Genomic DNA, 19,344 nt, shown 5'->3' with positions numbered 1-19,344 from the left:
AGGGAATTAACAATGTCCTCAGTTAGCGATGAACTCTTTAGAACAGTCCGTCTCTGCACCGATGAAGGACAGCCATAAGACAATGCTCTTATATTTACCTGAATTCGAATTGCGGGAAACATGGCGAGTCTCAAAAATGCTAGGTCGTCGAGGTGTCGTCTCGTTTGGATTATTGGGATCGCGAGGGCCGGTGGTTTTTCTCTGTGTCGTTGGGTCGGGTATCGGGCTAGTTCAACATCGGCCAAGTCAGTCTCCGGGTCATAAGTGCAACCACAAGAATCCCTACCCCATCCATTCTTCAGCCGGAGGTAAGTTCGCAGGCTTAGCGACCAGGGGCGACGAGCGTAGCCATAACAGCTCGTCAATCTGGTAACGTCGCGCCATGAGGATGGCTGAAGTGTTTATGATGGTGTCGGCAGACCGTCAGAACGTTCTCATTGGTTCGCAAGGATCAGAAGCGGGAGCTGGAGCAATCGCAGGGAACGTAGGATTAGAAGGGAGATAGCGTGTGTGTGTAGTCCGGGGTAACGGTCCTTGTGTAATGGAGGGTGCGGTGTAGAGAGGAGCAGTGAAGCAAAGCCACTTGCTAGTGGCAAGATTGGCGGAGTTTCAATCGGTCAGTCAACTCGGGGGACTCGATGAGGGGCAAAGGGGATTCCGTTGTCAGATCAAAATATTTTCTCTGGCAGTTTGAGAATGTAGTAAACTATCGTCGCAGAATCCGGGTGGAAGGTGGGAAATAGAGGGCGACACAGCTGATGGAAAGTAGGTAGTAGTAAATGATGGGGGGTTGTTGTGATGAGTGGTTTCAACGGAGAGCGCCCGATCTGAACTTGTGGCCGCAAAACGTTTGTTTCCTCCGTCGGCCTCAGGCTCTTGGACTCAACTACCCAATGAGGAAAGTCGCTTTGGACCTCGACAACAACGACCAGCATCCTCAAATTAAGCTCAAACATTCTACTAGTATTCCGGACACTCAATCTTTTATACACAACAGCCATAGTTTTTCTCTCAGAATTGCCTGTATGTAATCATAGAAGATATCATCATTCGATGCTATTCACTAGTAGTAGTACCTACATCACTTTGGTGAGAAAGGCTCTTTATCTACATATATTTCGGCAAAATAACGCTCACTGTTATCTTGACAAAGACCTAGAACCGCATAATTCATTAAAGGACTAGTGGCCACACGATTTAGAAAGAAAAACGAAGAAAATTGAAAAATATCTCTAGCATTATGTCTATAGGAGAAAAGGACCTACACCCTCTCGTAGAATTAAGCATCTACACAGCAATGTTTTCCACAGCCTGTGCCACAGATCCTCCACTCCATTTCATAACCCGATCCTGTTCCGATGATTCATACAAAGAGAACGCCATGGCTGTGAAAGTTGGCACCTCCTTACCACCCAATGCTGGAATTTGGCTCTGGATCCAGCTAACAATACCAGCCCGAGTAATCAAAGTTGTGCTACCTTGTACCTGTGTCGAGCGATACAGCAGGTGTAAAATCTTTCGCTTGGATGGAAGGCTAGGTCCGGGTGACTCATAGAAAGAAAGTGCTCGTTCAAACACATTCGCGCGGCGGTAGATCCCCATATCCTGTGAGCTCGTTAACAATGTTTCGCATGGTTTACGGCATGGTAGCTTACAGTCTCTGTACGAAGGCCTTTAATAAGTAGATCCAGTAGCCAGTTCGTCTCCTCGAAGTAACCATCATCCAATTCGGGTTCGTGCAACAGGATCTTGTCAATCCAATATGATGGAATCTTCTCTGGTTCCCAGGAAGGTGCCTTTTGGAGGAACTTGTTGACTTTTCCATAGAGCTTGTGCATTGGGTTGACGAGAACCGCGAGACAGTTGGAAGCACACTCTCCCACAATCCATGGCACGGGCGACTCCAGTCCAATCTGCTTCACCGTCTCTAGGAGTTCACCGGTGAGGAGGAACACTGACCTCCACTCGACATATTTAGATTCCTGGTATTGTGAGTCATGTAAACTCTCCATTTAGCTATCATAGGAAAAGTATCAACTTACTCGAATCTTAGACATAAATCGAGTTATATTAGCGAATGCCTGTCTTCTGACTTCTTCGTGTTCTGAGCACAGGCAGAGCATCAGATCTGCCACCCGGCCTTGCTCAACGGAGATCTCGATGTCCTCCTTCTCCCATCTGTGCAACGCATTGTGAGTTGTGCCTTCCGTAGGTAAGGTACCGAATATCTCCTCCAAGTCCACGGTTGACTTCTCGTTGCTCGAACGTAAGGTTGTCGGTTGTGTTGTGCTAGACTCTCGTCTGTTGCTATCCTGACTTGTCTCCTCCTCGGTATCTTTCAATGCCTTTTTCAGAGTTGACTTGGTGCGCTTGTTCTCAGTGGCTGCTACCAAAGTATCCCGGGCAGCCTTTAACGCTTTCGGGTCTTCCCCAGAGCCTTTCAACTTCCCAAGAGTTTTGGCAATCCATGCACCAACAGCGCTTTCTGCATCACCTCCAGACTTAACAACAAATGGCCATTGTTCGGTGATAGCAGCTACGATAGGGCTGACCGGTTTAGATACGTCCTCACATAGCGACCCAAGCAAGTCCTGGTAGTGAACCGGTTTTTTCGCTACCCGACAAACACAGTTATCGAAAAAGGATAGTTGATGGCGGAGATTTCCGGAGTCAGACGTCCCAAAGCTGGATAAGAGTGACTGAAAGGAGCTTGAACCATGCAAGATCGAGTTCTCCGTAAGCACAGTCTTCAACAGGACCTCAATGTTTCTGAGAGAGTCAGGGGATGATGCCCCTACTACAACCTTAAGAATCGAAGTGAATGCAGAGAATTGCATAGATCCTATAGCCACATTAGCATAACGTCCAGAGTGATAATCTTACGGTGTACTTGCCAGGTTGTTGCCACCAACGCATCGATGCGGACTGCTGTGCGATTTTAAGGATGCTACCCAACTGAGCAAGCAATGATTCCGAGTCTTCCTCGCTAGGACTTGACTCGTCCAAGCGTTTCAAGATATCAACCAAAACGAGAGAAACATCGAAGATTTCTTCAAATGCCACATCAGGCACAATCTCATAGAAACAAGAGAGCAGTTCGGCCACAGCTTCTTGTTGCTGCAGATCCTCCTTAGCAGTTTTCTTGTACAGTGATACAACATCTTTCATTGCGGGACATCGGCGACAGAACTCCGCGATTAGTTTGCCCTTGGCCTGAGTCCAAAATGATTGGCTGACACCATGATCTGAATTAAAGATACGAAGAACCTTCCGCAGCTTGTTGAAAGAGATTGTCAAAATCCGAACCGCGAACAAAGTAATTATCTCCGCGTTTAGGTTCAAACAGCGGGTTAGGGTTTTCTGGGTAAGCGGGCGAGGCAGGATGTTCTCGATTACTACCGATACGGGAGGCGGCATAGAAGGCAATTTATCCTTCCAACCAAAATTCGTTGGAACAGGCAAGCTGACTGTGGAGAAAAGAAGCGCGGACTCTGCCATCCATGATGATGTGGGTTTCGGGTCTGAAACAAACATTGTTTTCTTTGTGAAGAAATCGGCAACAAGCTCCGGTGCTTCTTTAAAGATAGCTACCAGAAGCTCAATCTGCAGGCTGTCTGCGTCTGGACGCAGAGTCTGAGCGAGGTAAGATAATATCCCGTTACGAACTGGCACAGACTCTCGATATTTGTCGACGTATACTGCAGAATCAAGCCCCAAGTCGATCGATGTGTCTTCCTCGCCTGGCAAGGACTCCGGGTCACTCCCGTTAGGGTACCAGCTCGTCTCCGACAGTAAGACACCATTACTAGAGTTAGTGCAGACATTCATCAAGATCTTATGGATCTCACTGGCGATAGATACGCCAGTGGGATTCGGCTCCTCAGACTCTCTGTCATAGCCGTAGAGCGTCACAAGCTTCTCCAAGTTCCCTCGGTTGAAAAACTTCGTCTTCGCATTCCTGGAAAGGGATGTATCTTGCACAATATCCCTCTCTATGGCCTTGATGATATCCAAAACAGTATCTCGGGGATCCTTTCTTACGTACTCCAAGAATGCTCTGATGACCTTGTGCTGTTCGATAATGTCGCTCTTCGCACTAGCATGCTGGAATCTCAAGTTTGCCAGAACATACCGTTGAGCATTCCGTCGGAGAGTCGACTTCTGAATATCATCTGAAGCCTCCTCTAATTGAGATTTGTTCGGAGTTAGAAATACTTCTATGCGTTTAAAAGTGATATACCGCACGGCGTAGACATGCCGTGCAACAGCACCTCCGTCGAAGCTGACGATTTCAGTAAGGAGACGAAGACAGGGCGATATCAAATGCTCCTTAGATTTCGTAGCTGTCAAGCCGCGGTTGAAGAACCTCAGTTGTTCCTTTTTCAACAAAAACTTGCATAGAGCTAATCCAAAGTCACGAAAATCCAAATTAGTAGACACCGTCTTAATAAAAAGAGCCAACACCGACGGAACCACAGTCAGCAATGACTCATTATTGTTGCTATCTGCAAAATTCCAAGTTTGGATCAGATCTGGGAAGCAAGAAGGCTCTTCTTCATGCGATATCTGCGAATCGCAATAGGCTTTGAGGATACGGAATTTCTTGGCTTTCTCGCCCTCATTCTCAGTTTGCCCGGTTGCGAGAAGAAAATCTTTGAATTTCTTAATGCCTAGTGTTACTCTGTGAGTATGGTTTTACACAGAACATACAAGAAAAAGAATAGCGTACTGACCTTGTTTGACCTCGTTGATATTCTGTTGGAAGGTTAAAAGATTGCGTAGTTGGCCGTGAGACGTTATGTCCGTAGAAGCATCATTTCCCTGCGCAGAATCCACCTTTCTCCTCTTATTCCTATGAAGCTGATCATCATGAGGGGACATGTTTGCGTGTGGATGATCTCCTGATTGAATTTGGAGACTTGAAACGCAGAGCGATGAAATTGAAGTTATGTAAAGCTCAGTTCCCGTCAAAATTTTGCGATATCTGATTGGCTGCCGGCGACCCCACGGAAGGAGCGAAGAAACTTTGCATGAATACGGAATACGGAGTACAGCCCCATCAAAAGTTCTCCGTTAAATGTCTGTTTTACACCAAAACCTGATGTTTTAAATAGAATCGTCTCAGCGAAATCGAATAATCTGGTTGGTTTAACGGATTAGAGTAATAGATGACTATCTAAATTCTACTACAATAGAGTCTCAATAGATATGATCAACATAGAATGTTATAGTAATAAGTGAAAGTTATATATAATTAGAGATTTATCGCTTCTCTTACAAATTTATATATAATCAGGTAAGATACAACGTTACTCTTTAAATTTTCCGAGAAGCTAGTTTAAATCGATCAATTTCCCTCTCCCTACGCCCACTCCTCCACTCGAAGAGACGAGTGTTATCGCCTATATCGCTATATCTTTATTATTCTAGGGAACGCGTCCAGGTGTTTATATATCTGGCTGATATATCGGTATACCTAGTAGAAAGTTGGTTCAAGCAATACTGGTTCTTTGCTAATAATATCTCAACGGATGGCACCTACTACGTTTGGCTCTCTGGAATGCTATTGATGTGATCTACCGTCGCGAGAACCCCTGAATTCGATTAGATCTATATAGCATAGATTAGTCTACTGAGTATACTCTATAGGACAACTGCTGCTATTCAACCTCTATGTTAGAGCTTGTAAATACTATCCTTATGACACACTTCTCCTGGAAATCATTACTTTAGAGCATCACCTCTTACTGACACACCTTGGAAGCCTACCTACCTATCTGGATGCCTTCCCAATCCATAGTCCCGCTGCTATATTCCCTTTTATATATGTATATATGCACTATATTTATTGACACGTCCAGTAGAGTGCACCTTCTCTGCCTAATACCTATTCAATATGCATTATTAGGTCAATCTTATAAGCGGTAGGATATGGCCTGGGGAAAGGGGAAGCAGTCTACTATAATCACCACTTTCTCAGACCCCTTATAGCATCCTCAATATATATACGCATGTTTATGACACAATTGTCAATGAGAGCTGCTTAGGATACGAAACAGTCGTTGACGACTCGAAAAGGGCCCCGATTGGGAGCTGAATTCGGGTATAATGGAACTCTTTCACCATCAGGCAACGATCGGGGAAATTATCACACTAAGTAGTCGTTTATTAACTCAATTCAGTGAAGGGCCTACTTCAATTCCATGTTGATAACCATTTCATACCTTCGTAAGACTTAGTCTATAACTCCCTTTCGCAACTCTCCTAACTTTCCTACTTACATCCTCTCGTCTTGTCCTCCAGATTATACGTTTATTATAAATCAAATCTGCAGAACATTAGAATCTTAATTATCCAGATGATTTATATATTTGGATGCTATATCATCGATAGCCATATAACAAAGAGCCCATATCAAACAGTCATCATCCCCATAGGCCAACGCTACCCTAGAGACCTATCAACGCGAACGACTTGACTGCGGGATTTATACCGTGAACGCAGATTACATATTCACATCTGAAAAGCAGTATCTCTATTACCATGTCGAACAGCACTCTAAACAGGGTCCCTGTCATGGACAGAATCCTTCAAGGATCAAAAACAAGAAAAGGCCTAGTCCCCGAAGATTACGATGTATATACTCCTGATACTTCACGGAGGGTGTGCGGCTCAGAGATGGAAAGTGTGTCCTCTCCGGACTCGTTAACCCTTGCGCTCACCGAGGTAAATGGAAAAGCTGGGAAGCAGCGCATATATTCCCGCTTGGGAAGGAAAGCTATTGGATTGAAGACAATTTCAGCCGATGGATCACTCATACACACTCGGGAAACCATTCTGTGTCCATCAACTCCATTCAAAACGGATGGAAGAACACTGGACCCTGTGTGTAGTCACCCCACCGACCCCAATCGCGTCTCAGATTGTCTCCTGTGCTGGCACTTGAGGCAGAGCGCGCTTGCAAAATTGAAGGCCGCCGGGGAGCCTTCTTTTCCACGACTTCCCACCAGGATCGGATATGTTAAAGACGGTCCTGGAGGGAACTTTTTCTCCACAACACCAGGTCAAGTCAGGTCCACCACCCATCTTCTGAGTTTTAATAAAGTGTTAGATGGCTAATCAATTATTCAGAGGTACTACCAGGAGTATGTGGATGGATGCAGAAATAAGACAATCATACTACCGGCCTATGAAGTAAGTACTATACCTGTGTATATCTTTTTATTATATCATTACTAGTCTAATACTAGCTAGGAAGAGTAAATATTCAGCTAATATAGATATATAGCAAGAGAACAACGAGATAATCCTCTACTGAGGTGAGGTGTTCTGCAGGATACCGAATTGCACAAAAAGCAATGTAAGATCTTCCAGATCTTTAATTTACAGCTAAGCATTTACTAATCTATACCATAGAAACGATGTCCAAACACAAACAGCCTAAGCAAGCACCTCAAAACCCACAAGGAAATCATCCTGGGTAAGGCCACAGGTGGTGGAGCAAACCAATTAGAGAAAGATCGGGCGGCTAGTAAGTATACTACATGACTTCCCGTTGACTAGTATTGAATATTAACTTGTTTACTAGACTTTTATCGATCCTTGACAAATAATGGAGATCATGACAAGACTATAATGCAGTCTGGACATGGAACTACATGTCCTACATCCACACGGTCTTCTTCATATGAGTCGGAGTAAGTTGAATAGATTATAATCCTTACTGGTAATTGGCTAATTATTTACGTGCTCAGATGCTGCGATGCTCAAATAGTTACAAAGGGAAGCGATTATCTAAACAAGCCAATATTTTCAAGAAGGAATACGAAGAAGCACTATCGGCAAAGTTAAAGCGGTATGTGTGTCTAGCACCAATAAGTAATCAGGCATGGACTGATACCTGTCTAGTTGCTACGAGGATAATAAAGAGGCCTTTAACACTCAGCACTCCGAAAAGAAGATTTGCAATGGGTATTGTATTAAAACTTAAGATAACGAGCTATTGACGAATCCTGGTCGAGAAAAGAACCGGACGTCAGGATCTCCTCTGAAGATGAGGACATTCACGAGTGAGTCTAACAGTAGTAGAAACTAGCTACTCTCTGTCTTATGGACCTCATATGATATTGCCCCGATTGAACGGTTCGAAATTAGCTAGACTGCGGGGTGGGAACAACATCATGTGGATTATGTAGGCAATGAGGGATGAAGGATGAGTTTTCTGTTCTGTCTCCGTATATTCGAGTTATACCCATCATCGCTGTCATTGTACTGCATTGGCTCACAATCCTGTGCAACAATACTATCATCGTCCTCTTTATCTCCGTCAGTTGGGTCGGATGGCTCTCTAGGTTTCTTCTTTGATAACTTTGTTCCTTGATCGGTTGGACTTGGCTTTGGGTTCATGCTGGGCCTTCGTCTCTGAGAACTCGTTAGAAAGGTTAAAGTTGAGGCGTTTACTAATGCATTCTTGAACCATTCCCATTAATTCATTTTCCCATATTTCCAAGTTTTTGGTTAGGTACTACTAAGGTAGCCTTACTACCTAGATGATTCTTTACTAAGTAGAGAACCTGAGGTTTTAGTTAAATCTATTTCAGTAGCTGGGCTACTCAGGCCTACCGCCGGGCCGCCATAGATTGTAACCAGATCAAGTAAACTAAGCAGACAATATAGTCTATAGATTAAGCAAATAACAAGCACTTGAAGCAGACCAAGCAGACCTACTTAGTCAGAATCTCAGTGAAATAAACCATTCAGAAGATTACAGATATAGGAAAATAAATTAATGCGGATTGGCCGCAATGACATGCCGTAATTGTTAGAACGATGTCATTGCTTTCTATATCGTACGTACTGTGAATACAATCGTTGAGCTTCCGTATGCTCTCAATACAAAGCACAGTAAGGAAGCGACCAACAAGAAAAAAACACTTCAATCGGGGTATTGCTGTAAAAGGGCACATATGGTAGTTACCCAGGTAATGTGGACATGACATGATGAAATTAGAAGTTGTACAAGTTTAACCCCAAGTTCCTCCACCACCTCCTCTACCTTGACGCCTCTGTGCGGATAGACGCCAATCATCCTCACCCGCAAAGCGATTGTGCAAGGGTTGGATACGCTCAGCCTTCTTACGCTTCGACAGGCGGTCAGTGGGAGCGACCTTGAAGAAGGTCGGAGCTGCCTCGACCAGCCATTTAGGCTCAATAGCTGTAGTGCAGTGCATGTATTCCTTCGTCGTAAGGACCAATGTGTGATAAATGACGTGTTCAGCCGGCTTGCCAAACAACGCAGAACTGGGGTGCATATAGACGGGTGTACCCTCAACAAGTGTTTTGTATCCTTCTTGGGGGTCCTTGCGCGCTGCATTTCTGAAGAACCCGGTGCATAGTGCTTGACGTACTTTAGTTGTGTTCCTTCCACATGAGACGATGCGGTGATGGTACCGGTCCATGATACCAAGAAGCTGCTGGCGCACGTCTTGAGCACGGCGGATCTGACGCGCCTGTATGAAGTTCTCGAAACACCAAGCATTGTTGAACTTTGAATTCTTCCAGCCGTTGTACACATTTAGTAGGGTCAAGTGATCGCCTTGTGGGTCGTGAAACTTGGCTTTCTTTTGATCTGCCTGCTGCTGCTTTTCTTTAGGTCTATAAAAGACCGATTGGATAGAGAGCATGGCAACGATGGTAAGGACTTCCTCGGAACATCCCATGTCGACTGACGCAATGAGGACCTTGGCAAGTGCTGGTTCCATGGGGAAGTCTGCCATCTTCCTACCCAAACGAGTCAGAAGGCCTTCATCATCGAGTGCAGACAATGCATAAAGTTCCTCCAGCGCAGTAAGCATGGTGTTTGTCGGAGGAGGGTCCATGAAGTCAAAGTGGAGCAGATCATTGATACCCATAGCTTTAAGCATAAGAATAGTATGTGACAGATTTTGACGCTGGATCTCGGGAATTGTGGTTGGCAACATTTCCGATTGGTAAGCTGCTTCGGTATACAGACGAAAACACTTTCCTGGACCTGTTCTTCCAGCACGGCCGGCTCGTTGCTTGGCCTGCGCTTGCGAGATAGGAGTGACCACCAAGGAGTCCATACCAAGTTTCGGATCGTAAGCATTTTGCTTCACGAAGCCAGGATCAATGACATAGTAGATGTTGTCGATGGTAATGGATGTTTCGGCAATATTGGTTGCAATGATTACCTTCCTGCCTCCTGGTGGTGCAGGTTCAAAAATCCTACTCTGCATCTCACTGGGAAGAGCAGAGTAGACAGGAAGGATAACAAGCTCTGGTACAGAAGAACCCAACGCTTTCATTCGCTCGTACAAAATCTCACATGAGGTATCAATTTCTTCTTGTCCCGTCAGAAAAACAAGAATATCACCAGAAGGCTCCGTTAAGTGAATCTGCATGACAGTGATTAAAGCCGCATCCAGGTAGTCAGACTCAGGCTCCTTTGAATACATAATCTCGACTGGGAATGTACGTCCAGGGATCGAGAAAATGGGGCAACCGTTGAAATACTCGGAGAACTTCTCTGCATCTAACGTAGCCGAAGTAACAATAAGTCGAAGATCAGGTCTCCGCTTTATTGTCTTTTTTAGCAATCCGAAAAGGACGTCTGTAGCAATTGTCCGCTCGTGGGCCTCATCAAGCATGATGACTGAGTACCTCTTCAAGTCTGGGTCTAGAAGGACTTCTCTTTGAAGCATTCCGTCAGTCATGTATTTGATTCGTGTCTCAGGGCTGGTGCAGTCTTCAAAACGAATCGTGTATCCAACCTCTGCACCGAGCTTGCAGCCAACTTCTTCAGCTACACGTTTTGCGACTGACATTGCGGCCACACGTCTTGGTTGGGTACATCCGATAATGCCATTATTTCCATAACCAGCCTCAGCTAAGTACTGTGTCAGTTGTGTGGTCTTTCCGGAACCAGTATCTCCAACAACAATCAACAACTGGTTGTCACGAACAGCATCAAGAAGTTGCTTCCGGAACTTGAAAACCGGCAGACTTTCGCGTTGTTGCTTAATAGACATCGATGTTCGCTTGCCAAGAGATTGATTCTTGCCCATTGTAACTCTTTTCCATTCAGGCACAGCGTCATCGGGTTTAGGTTGTTGGGCCGTTCGAAGATCAGCCGCAAATTTCCGGTCTTCTGGCGCGGCCATTGGATCTTGCCATTGTGCATTAAGATCAACTCCTGCAGCTTGTTCCGCAGCCTTATCCTGAGCCTCTTGTTGACGAAGGTCTCTTCGTTCTTTAGCCAAGTTCGTACCCGCCATAGCTGCTCTGTTCATAGACCCATCTGGCGCCTTGACAACTCTGATAGGAGATAATTCCAGGGACATCTTAGTTTGACCAGCCAAAAAGGGCGGCTCCTCATCTCGGACTTCAATATCAATATCTTCTTCCTCCTCAAAGGTGCCCTCGCCTGTCAGTGTTGCATGGTATTCCTCGTCGAGATCGGGGTAGTCAGCCGCTGACGCAACACCGGATGCGATCAGCTGTCTAATTTCCCACCGCTCTGGTGAAGTTAAACGCTTTCGGTTTTTCATAGGCCTTCCATTAGAATCCTCGATGACAGGCACGTCCGAGCTCAAGTTTCCATATCGGTCATTAGCTGAAGTCCCGTCGAGGCGTTCCATATTGGCGCCAGATGCCAGTCGGCGTTGAGGAATAAGATCAAGCCCAGTCACTTGGTCGACCTCCTTCATCGAAAGTCCAATGCGAGACCCTTGTATACTGATGACCTTAACTTTGACCGGCTGACCTCTGGAGACCAAATCCGAAGGGTGATTTACTCGCGCTCCTTCTTGCATTGCAGAAACGTGTACCAGACCATCCACTTTGCCTTTGACGCCTGAGAGATTCACGAAGGCTCCGAAGTCCTTCACACCAGTGACACGTCCATCGTAGACCTTGTACAGTATCGGGGCATCATCTAGCTCAACTGGGGGTGGTTTCCGAAAATGGTCGTCCTGGCTCCGGTCATGCCGCCGCTGGCGCCGCTCGCTGCGACCATCGCGATGTTCATCCCGGCTGGAATACTTGCTTCGCGTACGGCCGAATTCGTCAACGTCGTCATCCCTCTTACGATAACGGGGGCTATGTGACCTCGATTGGGAACGATATTTGTCCTTGCGCCGACGTCCACGATCGTAGTCATCGTAACCAGGGCTTCTGCTCCGTTTCCTGCTACTCCGGTCCTCGCCTGTCGTGTGACCCTTCTCTTCTCGGGCCTTTCCTGCTAGCCCTTCAAGCATCGCAAATGTATCATCCATTGCATCGGCCTTGGCATCGCCTTCGTCCGAATTTTTCCTATCCGTATAGTCGTCCTCATCCCACTGCGGTGCCTTGTCCGGAACAGCTAGACCTTTGAAAACGCGCGCCTTCTTTTCGAGTGCATCGAGTACGTCCATATCATCACCCCCTTCCGCTTTGTCGGCATCATCCGTCTTCTTCGTCTTATATTTCGGGTGCATAGTGAGCACCAGACGGTCAATACTCTCCATCAAACTCTGAGGGAACTCCGCGCCCATCTCGTCTAGGGTCTCCTTGAATTTCGAAAATGAACCGCATTTCAGATGCTGGTCAATCACGAACTCCGCTAATGTCTTGTCATTGATACCCAAGTGGTTCTGGAGTTCGCTCGTAATTCGCGAAACGAGCGAAAAGAGCTCCAGAGACTGGAGGTCATCCATGACTGGCGCTTCGAAAGTGACCGCAAGTCAGCGAACAATTAAAACCAATCAAATGGGTTCTTGAATATGTTGATTATCCGCAGAAGAGTGTGCTACGCACCTCTCTGGTCAGTAGGTTGCGTTTCGCCAGTCTTTGAATGTTTGATGAATCGGGAAAGCTCACTGTCGCGGAAAATCGTTCTGGCGTATTGCGGACCACTCGCCACTGATAAGATAAGCCAACCTCAAATGTATTCAGCACGAATGAATCCATTCATATATTTTTTATCTTTACAACGTAAAAAAATTGTTAGAGGTTCTGGATTGCCTGGGTCACTTATGGTCAAATGGAGAGTGAATACAAGTGAAACAACTTGGATGTTTGGGGAAGTTACTGTAGGAAGCGAAGTTGGTCAATATGGCAACATTTATATAGAAGGAACTATGTAAGTATGTTTGCTGCAATTGGAAAACATACAACATTACAAGGGAGTTTTTAAAAGGGTTACCTTATGTCGTGCAAATAGAATTAGAATCAAGCCGGGTCATATCAGGCAGCAAAAAGAAATGAATGGTATGTATTTTACCATCAATTGGCGTGACCTAGATCTATTTACTGATATAATATACACTTAATTTACATTTGTATGTTACACTAACCCCTAATTCTTATCATCCAAATAAGGAAAGTCTCCGACTATAATTTGGCCCCCTAAGATGTTTGAATGCCAAACTTCAACCGAATAAGGCAAAGTTTGGCTTGTATCGTTCTCGCTACCATCGCGATGGCTAGGATGAAGAGAGTGGAGAAGATGTTGGGATGCTTCGTTCCAATGAGATCCGCAGTAGAGATATTGGTAAGGCATGAAGTCTTACGCAGCCTGTGCCTCCGGGCTGACCCTTTCTAGAGAGTCGTTTTCGGCCGAGAGATCAATTGGAACTGTTTCCTCACCCTCTTCTTCGAAAGCGTCAAGATCTGCTTCAGCAAGTAACCGTTTATGGTCCTGAATCTGTTTCTGCAGAGCGATCTGGCGGCGAAGCGAGGCGTCCTTTCTCAGCTTCTTATTGGCAGAGAACTCAGTCAGTGCCCTAACCATTCTCTCTTCAACTAGCTCCTTCACGTGTGCGGCAAGAGTTCTGTCTGTGAAGACTCCACCGAATCGGAAACTGAGCCACGAGTACAATATTACAGACTTGTGCAATATCTCCAAGTCATGCAAATATTCCTTGTTTCCAGACACGGGCTCTTCTAAAATCTCCAAATTCAAGTCTGGTATGTCCAGCAAGCGACCGCCTGTGTGCTCGGCGACACACTGCGCAAATGCACAGGCAACATCGCGCGAGGAGATGTCCCGGGTATGCATGGGCGCAGCCATGAAAGTCATTTGGTCTTCAAATCGCAAGCCGCTCACAGTGTCTATAACCTCGGCGTTATCCAACTGACCCCGAGGATCACACATGAAGAACAAAGGATGGACTTGGGAAACATCGATAAGACGTTTAATGATGTATTCCAACGGAACGCTCTGAGGGAAGTATGCGGCAAACCTCTGGAAAATAGGCTCCGGAGGGAACACGCCGGCCGCAGTGATTGGAGGGGGCTCGATTCCCATGGCCTGGTGAATGTAGGGAAGATCCACCTCTTCTAGGGATGTTACATAACCGACATTTGTCCCGTCATACTCGGCAGCTTTTCCTTTCTTCTGTTGTTGTGCAGCCGACCGGTAACGACCAGCGCGTCCTGCGATCTGTTTGATTTCAGGTACGGAAAGCCTCACAAGACCACCTGGCACCCTCTTCACGAGAGTTTCGAAAATGATACGTTTGCAACTCCTGTAGAAAGGTTGATTAGAATATATGGTGTGCTAATATAGCGACAGCAGACTCACAAATTTAGACCCATACCAATGGCATCGCTAGCAACCAGATAGTCGTATTCGTTATTTGGGTCATTGAAAAGACTGGCTTGCTGAGTCCGAATTTCAGCCGGTAAGCTTCCATACACAATTGCCGCCCGTTTCCCAGTGACCTTTTCAATATCTGCTTTGAGCGCGTGAATTCCGACACGAGAAAAGGCGACCAAGCAATCTCCCTTTTGCAGGTTCTTTAGGTCGCCCCTCAGACTTCGGTCCATAACCTTCAGAGGGTTTAGTCGCTCATATCGATGAATTTCGAGCTTATCTCCTGTAAGAGCTGCTAACTCTCGTATCAGAGGTACAACCCTTGGCTCACCACAGAGATGAAGTTCCTTAGCACGTGCACCAAGTACAGCACGAGTCCAGGCCCATCCGCGTTTGGGGTCCCCAATCATTTGAATTTCATCAATGACCCCTACATCGTACGGTTGTCCTAGATTAACCATCTCAACTGTATTGCTCACAATAGTCGGTGCCTGGCCCTCAGGGATTTTGACGTCATCTCCAGTGACAAGACTGCACGTAGTTCCGTTGGCCTGAAACCGATGGTATACTTCCTGCGCAAGTAGTCTTAGTGGCCCAGCATAGAAGCCACTTTTACTAGCCTCGAGCTTTTTTAATGCCTGATACGTTTTCCCCGAGTTCGTTGGCCCAACGTGCAGGTGTATTGTCCGCTGTATAGATCGCGCTTGTGGATACCACTCTGCTGGAAAACGCATATCCGCCACTTTCTTCTGCTGTTCTATATTGGGCGTTGAGTATTTCGAAGTGACATCCTCGGCGTATAGAAGATACTCCAACTCATTCTTTAGGCCCCGAACGCCAGATTGAATGTACGTCTTTTGTAATGTGGTCTTCACTTGCCGTAGAGTGCCGAACCCCCCACTAGTTGCTCGGTCTTCCAACTTGCATGCGTTCATCACATATCGTTCAAACCTCTGCCATCCAGATAACGCCGACTCAGAGCTCTGTGATAGTTCTTTCTTGAGCTCTTTCAGCAGAGTCGCCACGATGATTGAGAAGTCCGGTGCGGTGACATTTTGCCTTAAATTCTTCGTAGCGGAACGGAGGGAAGGTCTAGCCGGAGACTACTCAGGAAAAGAAGCTATTATTATATGAGTAACCAAAGAAGGAGCCAAGAGGGGCAAATACATTGTCAGGCTTAGTCTGTGCGGCCTCTTGTGCCTTCTTTGACTTTTGCAGCCGTTTCGACCTCTGAAGTGCTGATGTGGTGGAAAATGTTCGTATCCCCGAGCGGAAAAGAGGCTGTATAGCGCATGACAGGCAATGACTGCCTCTATTCGCCCATGACTGCATTCCTTAAGCGAGAAGGCGGGTTTCAGATGGGGAGCGCGTTCGAAAGGCGCCGGGAATGATTCGCGGCCGAAATACTTAAGCTGTTGCAGATTTTGTAACGCGGAAAAGCTGCATATAATGGTGCATGGAGCTAGCAGGGGAACCTGCGACCAAGGCCGTGCAATGCATTTAACAACGGACGACAAGGTTGGTTGAAAAATTTAAAGTATCATTTTGCAGGAGTACCAATGACATCGGCAAATTGACCGTATTCAACCAAATGAAAGAATATCTTCCAGTTTTAGTATCTAGCCACTGCCGCCTTAGTCATAGTCGCACCCTTGATCATACCTTGTATTTCCATTGCGTTAAAGCAGCAGGGAGCAATATCCTGATACGGGAAGGCCGAAAGCGTGCCGGCGCCACACCGCATGAATGCTGCCGATCCGCCGCAATCTATGATGGATTAAATGGTGGGGACAGTTGGGAGAGGGTCTCTAGTAACAGATACGTTTCAAAAAGAAAGAACTCACTTCCCTCCCCAACCCCTCCACCCCCTGATTGGACTCTCTTTCTTGTCGCCTGCCTCGTCTCATTGTTCTCCCTATACCAGTCGCTTTCAGGCTGCAGTCTTATTGTTTTCAAGTCTGCGACATCAAACCTAACCTACAGCTAGAGGGCTGCCGGCCAGCCAAGATGAACTCCTCCATACTTAATATTCAACGCGAAAGTGAGTCCTTCTGTAGTTATATATTCAGTAAAATAAATTGTTCCTTTTACTAACTGAACTGTACCATATAGTCATTCTCAATACAATCCGGTATACGGCAGGGAATGAGGTGTGCTAAGACCCCTCCTCCTTATGGACGCGGAACTAATGGTGGTGACGTGCAGTGGAAAGTCCTGGTTGTGGACGAGACCAGTCGGAAATTAATCGATAATGCTGTGAGCGAGGATGATATTCTCAACCTCAATGTTACCAGTAAGCCCGGTATTTCGATTGATAATGAATCGCATCGGCTAATGACCATTCTTGCAAGATGTCGAGCAGATCGAGGAAAAGCGGAAAACCAACCCTATGGATGCGCTGTATATCCTATCGCCCCAATCACATATTGTCGATTGCCTGATGGCCGACTTTGAGCGAAAGCGATACAAGAAGGCCTGGTTGGTTTGGACGTCATGTCGGTCACATCTCCTTTTCGGCACCTTCGAGTTGAGTCCTAACCTCGTCTACAGACCTCGACCCTCAACAGCGCACTAGACTAGAACGATCTCAAATGGCCCAAGAACAAATTGCCGGCTTCCGTGTTATGAGTGTCGACTACTTTCCGAGGGAATCGCGTCTTGTCACGTTCCGAGATCCGTGGAGTTTCCCCGTGTTGTTTCACCCCGGCTGCAACCACTTGATTCGCGGGCACCTGGAGGGGCTGGCACAGAAGGTATGATACATTGGGTTTTTGATGTGGGATCATAGTTGTCGATCACTGACCGGGGACCTAGATTGTATCTCTTTGTGTGAGTTTAGGAGAGTATCCCGTGATTCGATACTATAAGCCTAGAGCGCCAACGCACGAAGCCAGTGTTATGTGCTCGCACCTTGCCCGATTTATTCAGAATGAACTAGATCAGTTTGCCCACTTTCAAAAGGACTTCCCGCCCCCTTCCCAGAGACCTCGAGGCGTTCTTATGGTGGTGGATCGCTCTATGGACGTTGTTGCTCCACTTATCCACGAATTTACGTACCAATCTATGGTGCATGACTTGCTACCGATAAAGGATGGCGACAAAGTCACTTACAAAACGATTATAAACGAAGGTAGCCACAATGAAGAACTTAAGGAGATGGAAATTTCCGAAAACGATAACGTCTGGGTTGACTACAGACATCTTCATATGAAAGATGTGCTTGGAAAATTGGGTGAAGACTTTGCCAAATTCAGAGCAGCCAACCCTCAATTTGCTGAAGAGTGAGTCCTCGCTGCCCTAAGATCTCTTAGTCGTGGATCTCCTTTCTTTGCTAACTTTCCTATAGAAACGACAAAGCCAACGTGAACACAATCAAAGACATGCTAGCTGGTCTCACAGAGTTCCAACAGGGTAGGGACGCATATACGCTCCATCTTAACATGGCACAAGAATGCATGAAACACTTCCAGGAGCACAAGCTATTAGAAGTAAGCTCGGTTGAACAGTGCTTGTCCACTGGGCTGGATGAGAACTACAAAAAGGCAAAGAATTTGGCTTCACAGCTTGTTCAGCTACTTGATGATGATGCAGTGGACCATCAAGACAGACTTCGGCTTTTAATCCTCTACATCATGTACAGAGGGGGCATCCTGGGTGGAGATATCAGGAAGCTTATGGCGCACGCTCAACTCCCACCGCAGGATGGAGACGTTATTTCCAACCTCGATTTACTTGGTTCTAGAGTAGAGAAACAACTCAAAGATGAGAAACCACCTGTCCAGCCGCTGTTCCACAGAAAACCTCCATCGCCCGCAGAATCCGACGAAACTAGTTTGTCGAGATATGAATTGAACTTGAAGTTGATGCTCGAGGAGTTGGTTCGAGGAACTTTGGACCCGACGGCTTTCCCCCCCACCCGGCCAAACACTGAGGCAGAGGGCATGGGAGGGCCTCAGGATACCCTCTCACAAGCCTCTCTGCGGAGCGCCAAACCGACTTGGGCTCGGACCCGTTCAGCCACAGAGCAACCCCGACAACGCATCATCGTCTTCATGGCTGGCGGTGCAACGTATGGCGAAGCTCGTTCCTGCTACGAGGTCTCCCAAGCATTCAACAAGGATGTTTTCCTTGCGACGTCGCATATGCTAAGTCCTGGTTTGTTCTTAAAACAGCTCGGGGACCTCAGTGCCGACAGAAGGCGCCTAGACATCCCAGCCGAACGGCCAAAGCCAACGGCCCCAGCCCATTTGTTTGAAAAAGATCCCCCACCGCAGCCTCAGCCAGTGCCCAAGAAGGCTCCAGCCCCGAAGCTCAACCCTCCGGCGCCTCCTTCGGCAGCTATGGGCGCCATGTCCCTAGGATCCAATGGTGCAGCACCTGCACCAAGCAGCGCAAAGCCACATAAGGAGAAGAAAGAAAAGAAGCACCATCACTTCTTTAGGCGGTCATAGTGCCTCCACTTTCTCTCAGAACCTCTTCAAGGATAATAACATTCTCCTTGACTACCGACGGCTATAGCCGTTTGAAGTCTATACCTATGTCTTTCTACTACAGCGTCTGTGATACCAATCTCTCGGGTTTTATTTTGAGCACCGAAGGCGCCACGGCGCTAAATGGATATCTTCTTGTATCCTATTCTATCTTCTCTTTGATATAATCTTCTGTCCATGTACGTAGTTAATGCATGTACCATTTGAAACACACTCTCCAATGTCGAAAATCCAGCACACCCAAGTAAAGAAAAGAAATTT

The 19,344-nt window shown here is 46.5% G+C and overlaps 4 protein-coding genes across 4 annotated transcripts; 1 reads left to right on the top strand and 3 right to left on the bottom strand.

Moving 5' to 3' along the window:
• Positions 1-1,287: 1,287 nt before the first annotated feature.
• Positions 1,288-4,881, bottom strand: AO090010000456 (NPA1/URB1 family protein; the record flags this gene model as incomplete). The annotated part of the gene is made up of 5 exons (XM_023233639.1): positions 1,288-1,605; positions 1,656-1,982; positions 2,043-2,804; positions 2,884-4,681; positions 4,730-4,881. The coding sequence occupies 5 exons, from the start codon at positions 4,879-4,881 to the stop codon at positions 1,288-1,290; spliced, it is 3,357 nt and encodes a 1,118-aa protein (XP_023094193.1).
• A 4,142-nt stretch (positions 4,882-9,023) lies between these two features.
• Positions 9,024-12,713, bottom strand: AO090010000458 (putative RNA helicase-like splicing factor (HRH1); the record flags this gene model as incomplete). Its single annotated transcript, XM_001827392.1, has 1 exon — positions 9,024-12,713. One exon carries the CDS (start codon positions 12,711-12,713, stop codon positions 9,024-9,026), a length of 3,690 nt encoding a protein of 1,229 aa, XP_001827444.1.
• Positions 12,714-13,564: 851 nt separating this feature from the next.
• AO090010000459 (ATP-dependent RNA helicase SUV3) lies at positions 13,565-15,528 on the bottom strand (the record flags this gene model as incomplete). The annotated part of the gene is made up of 2 exons (XM_001827393.3): positions 13,565-14,525; positions 14,582-15,528. The coding sequence occupies 2 exons, from the start codon at positions 15,526-15,528 to the stop codon at positions 13,565-13,567; spliced, it is 1,908 nt and encodes a 635-aa protein (XP_001827445.3).
• Positions 15,529-16,738: 1,210 nt separating this feature from the next.
• On the top strand, positions 16,739-19,044 carry AO090010000460 (Sec1 family protein; the record flags this gene model as incomplete). The annotated part of the gene is made up of 5 exons (XM_023233638.1): positions 16,739-16,886; positions 16,945-17,088; positions 17,144-17,346; positions 17,408-17,874; positions 17,940-19,044. 5 exons carry the CDS (start codon positions 16,739-16,741, stop codon positions 19,042-19,044), a joined length of 2,067 nt encoding a protein of 688 aa, XP_023094194.1.
• Between the last annotated feature and the right edge of the window lie 300 nt (positions 19,045-19,344).

The sequence above is a fragment of the Aspergillus oryzae genome, chromosome 8, assembly GCF_000184455.2.
Source record: "Aspergillus oryzae RIB40 DNA, chromosome 8".
Classification (NCBI taxonomy): Eukaryota; Fungi; Ascomycota; class Eurotiomycetes; order Eurotiales; family Aspergillaceae; genus Aspergillus; species Aspergillus oryzae.
The sequence above is the reverse complement of the archived record's forward strand: the minus strand, read 5'-3'. Positions and strand labels throughout refer to the sequence as shown.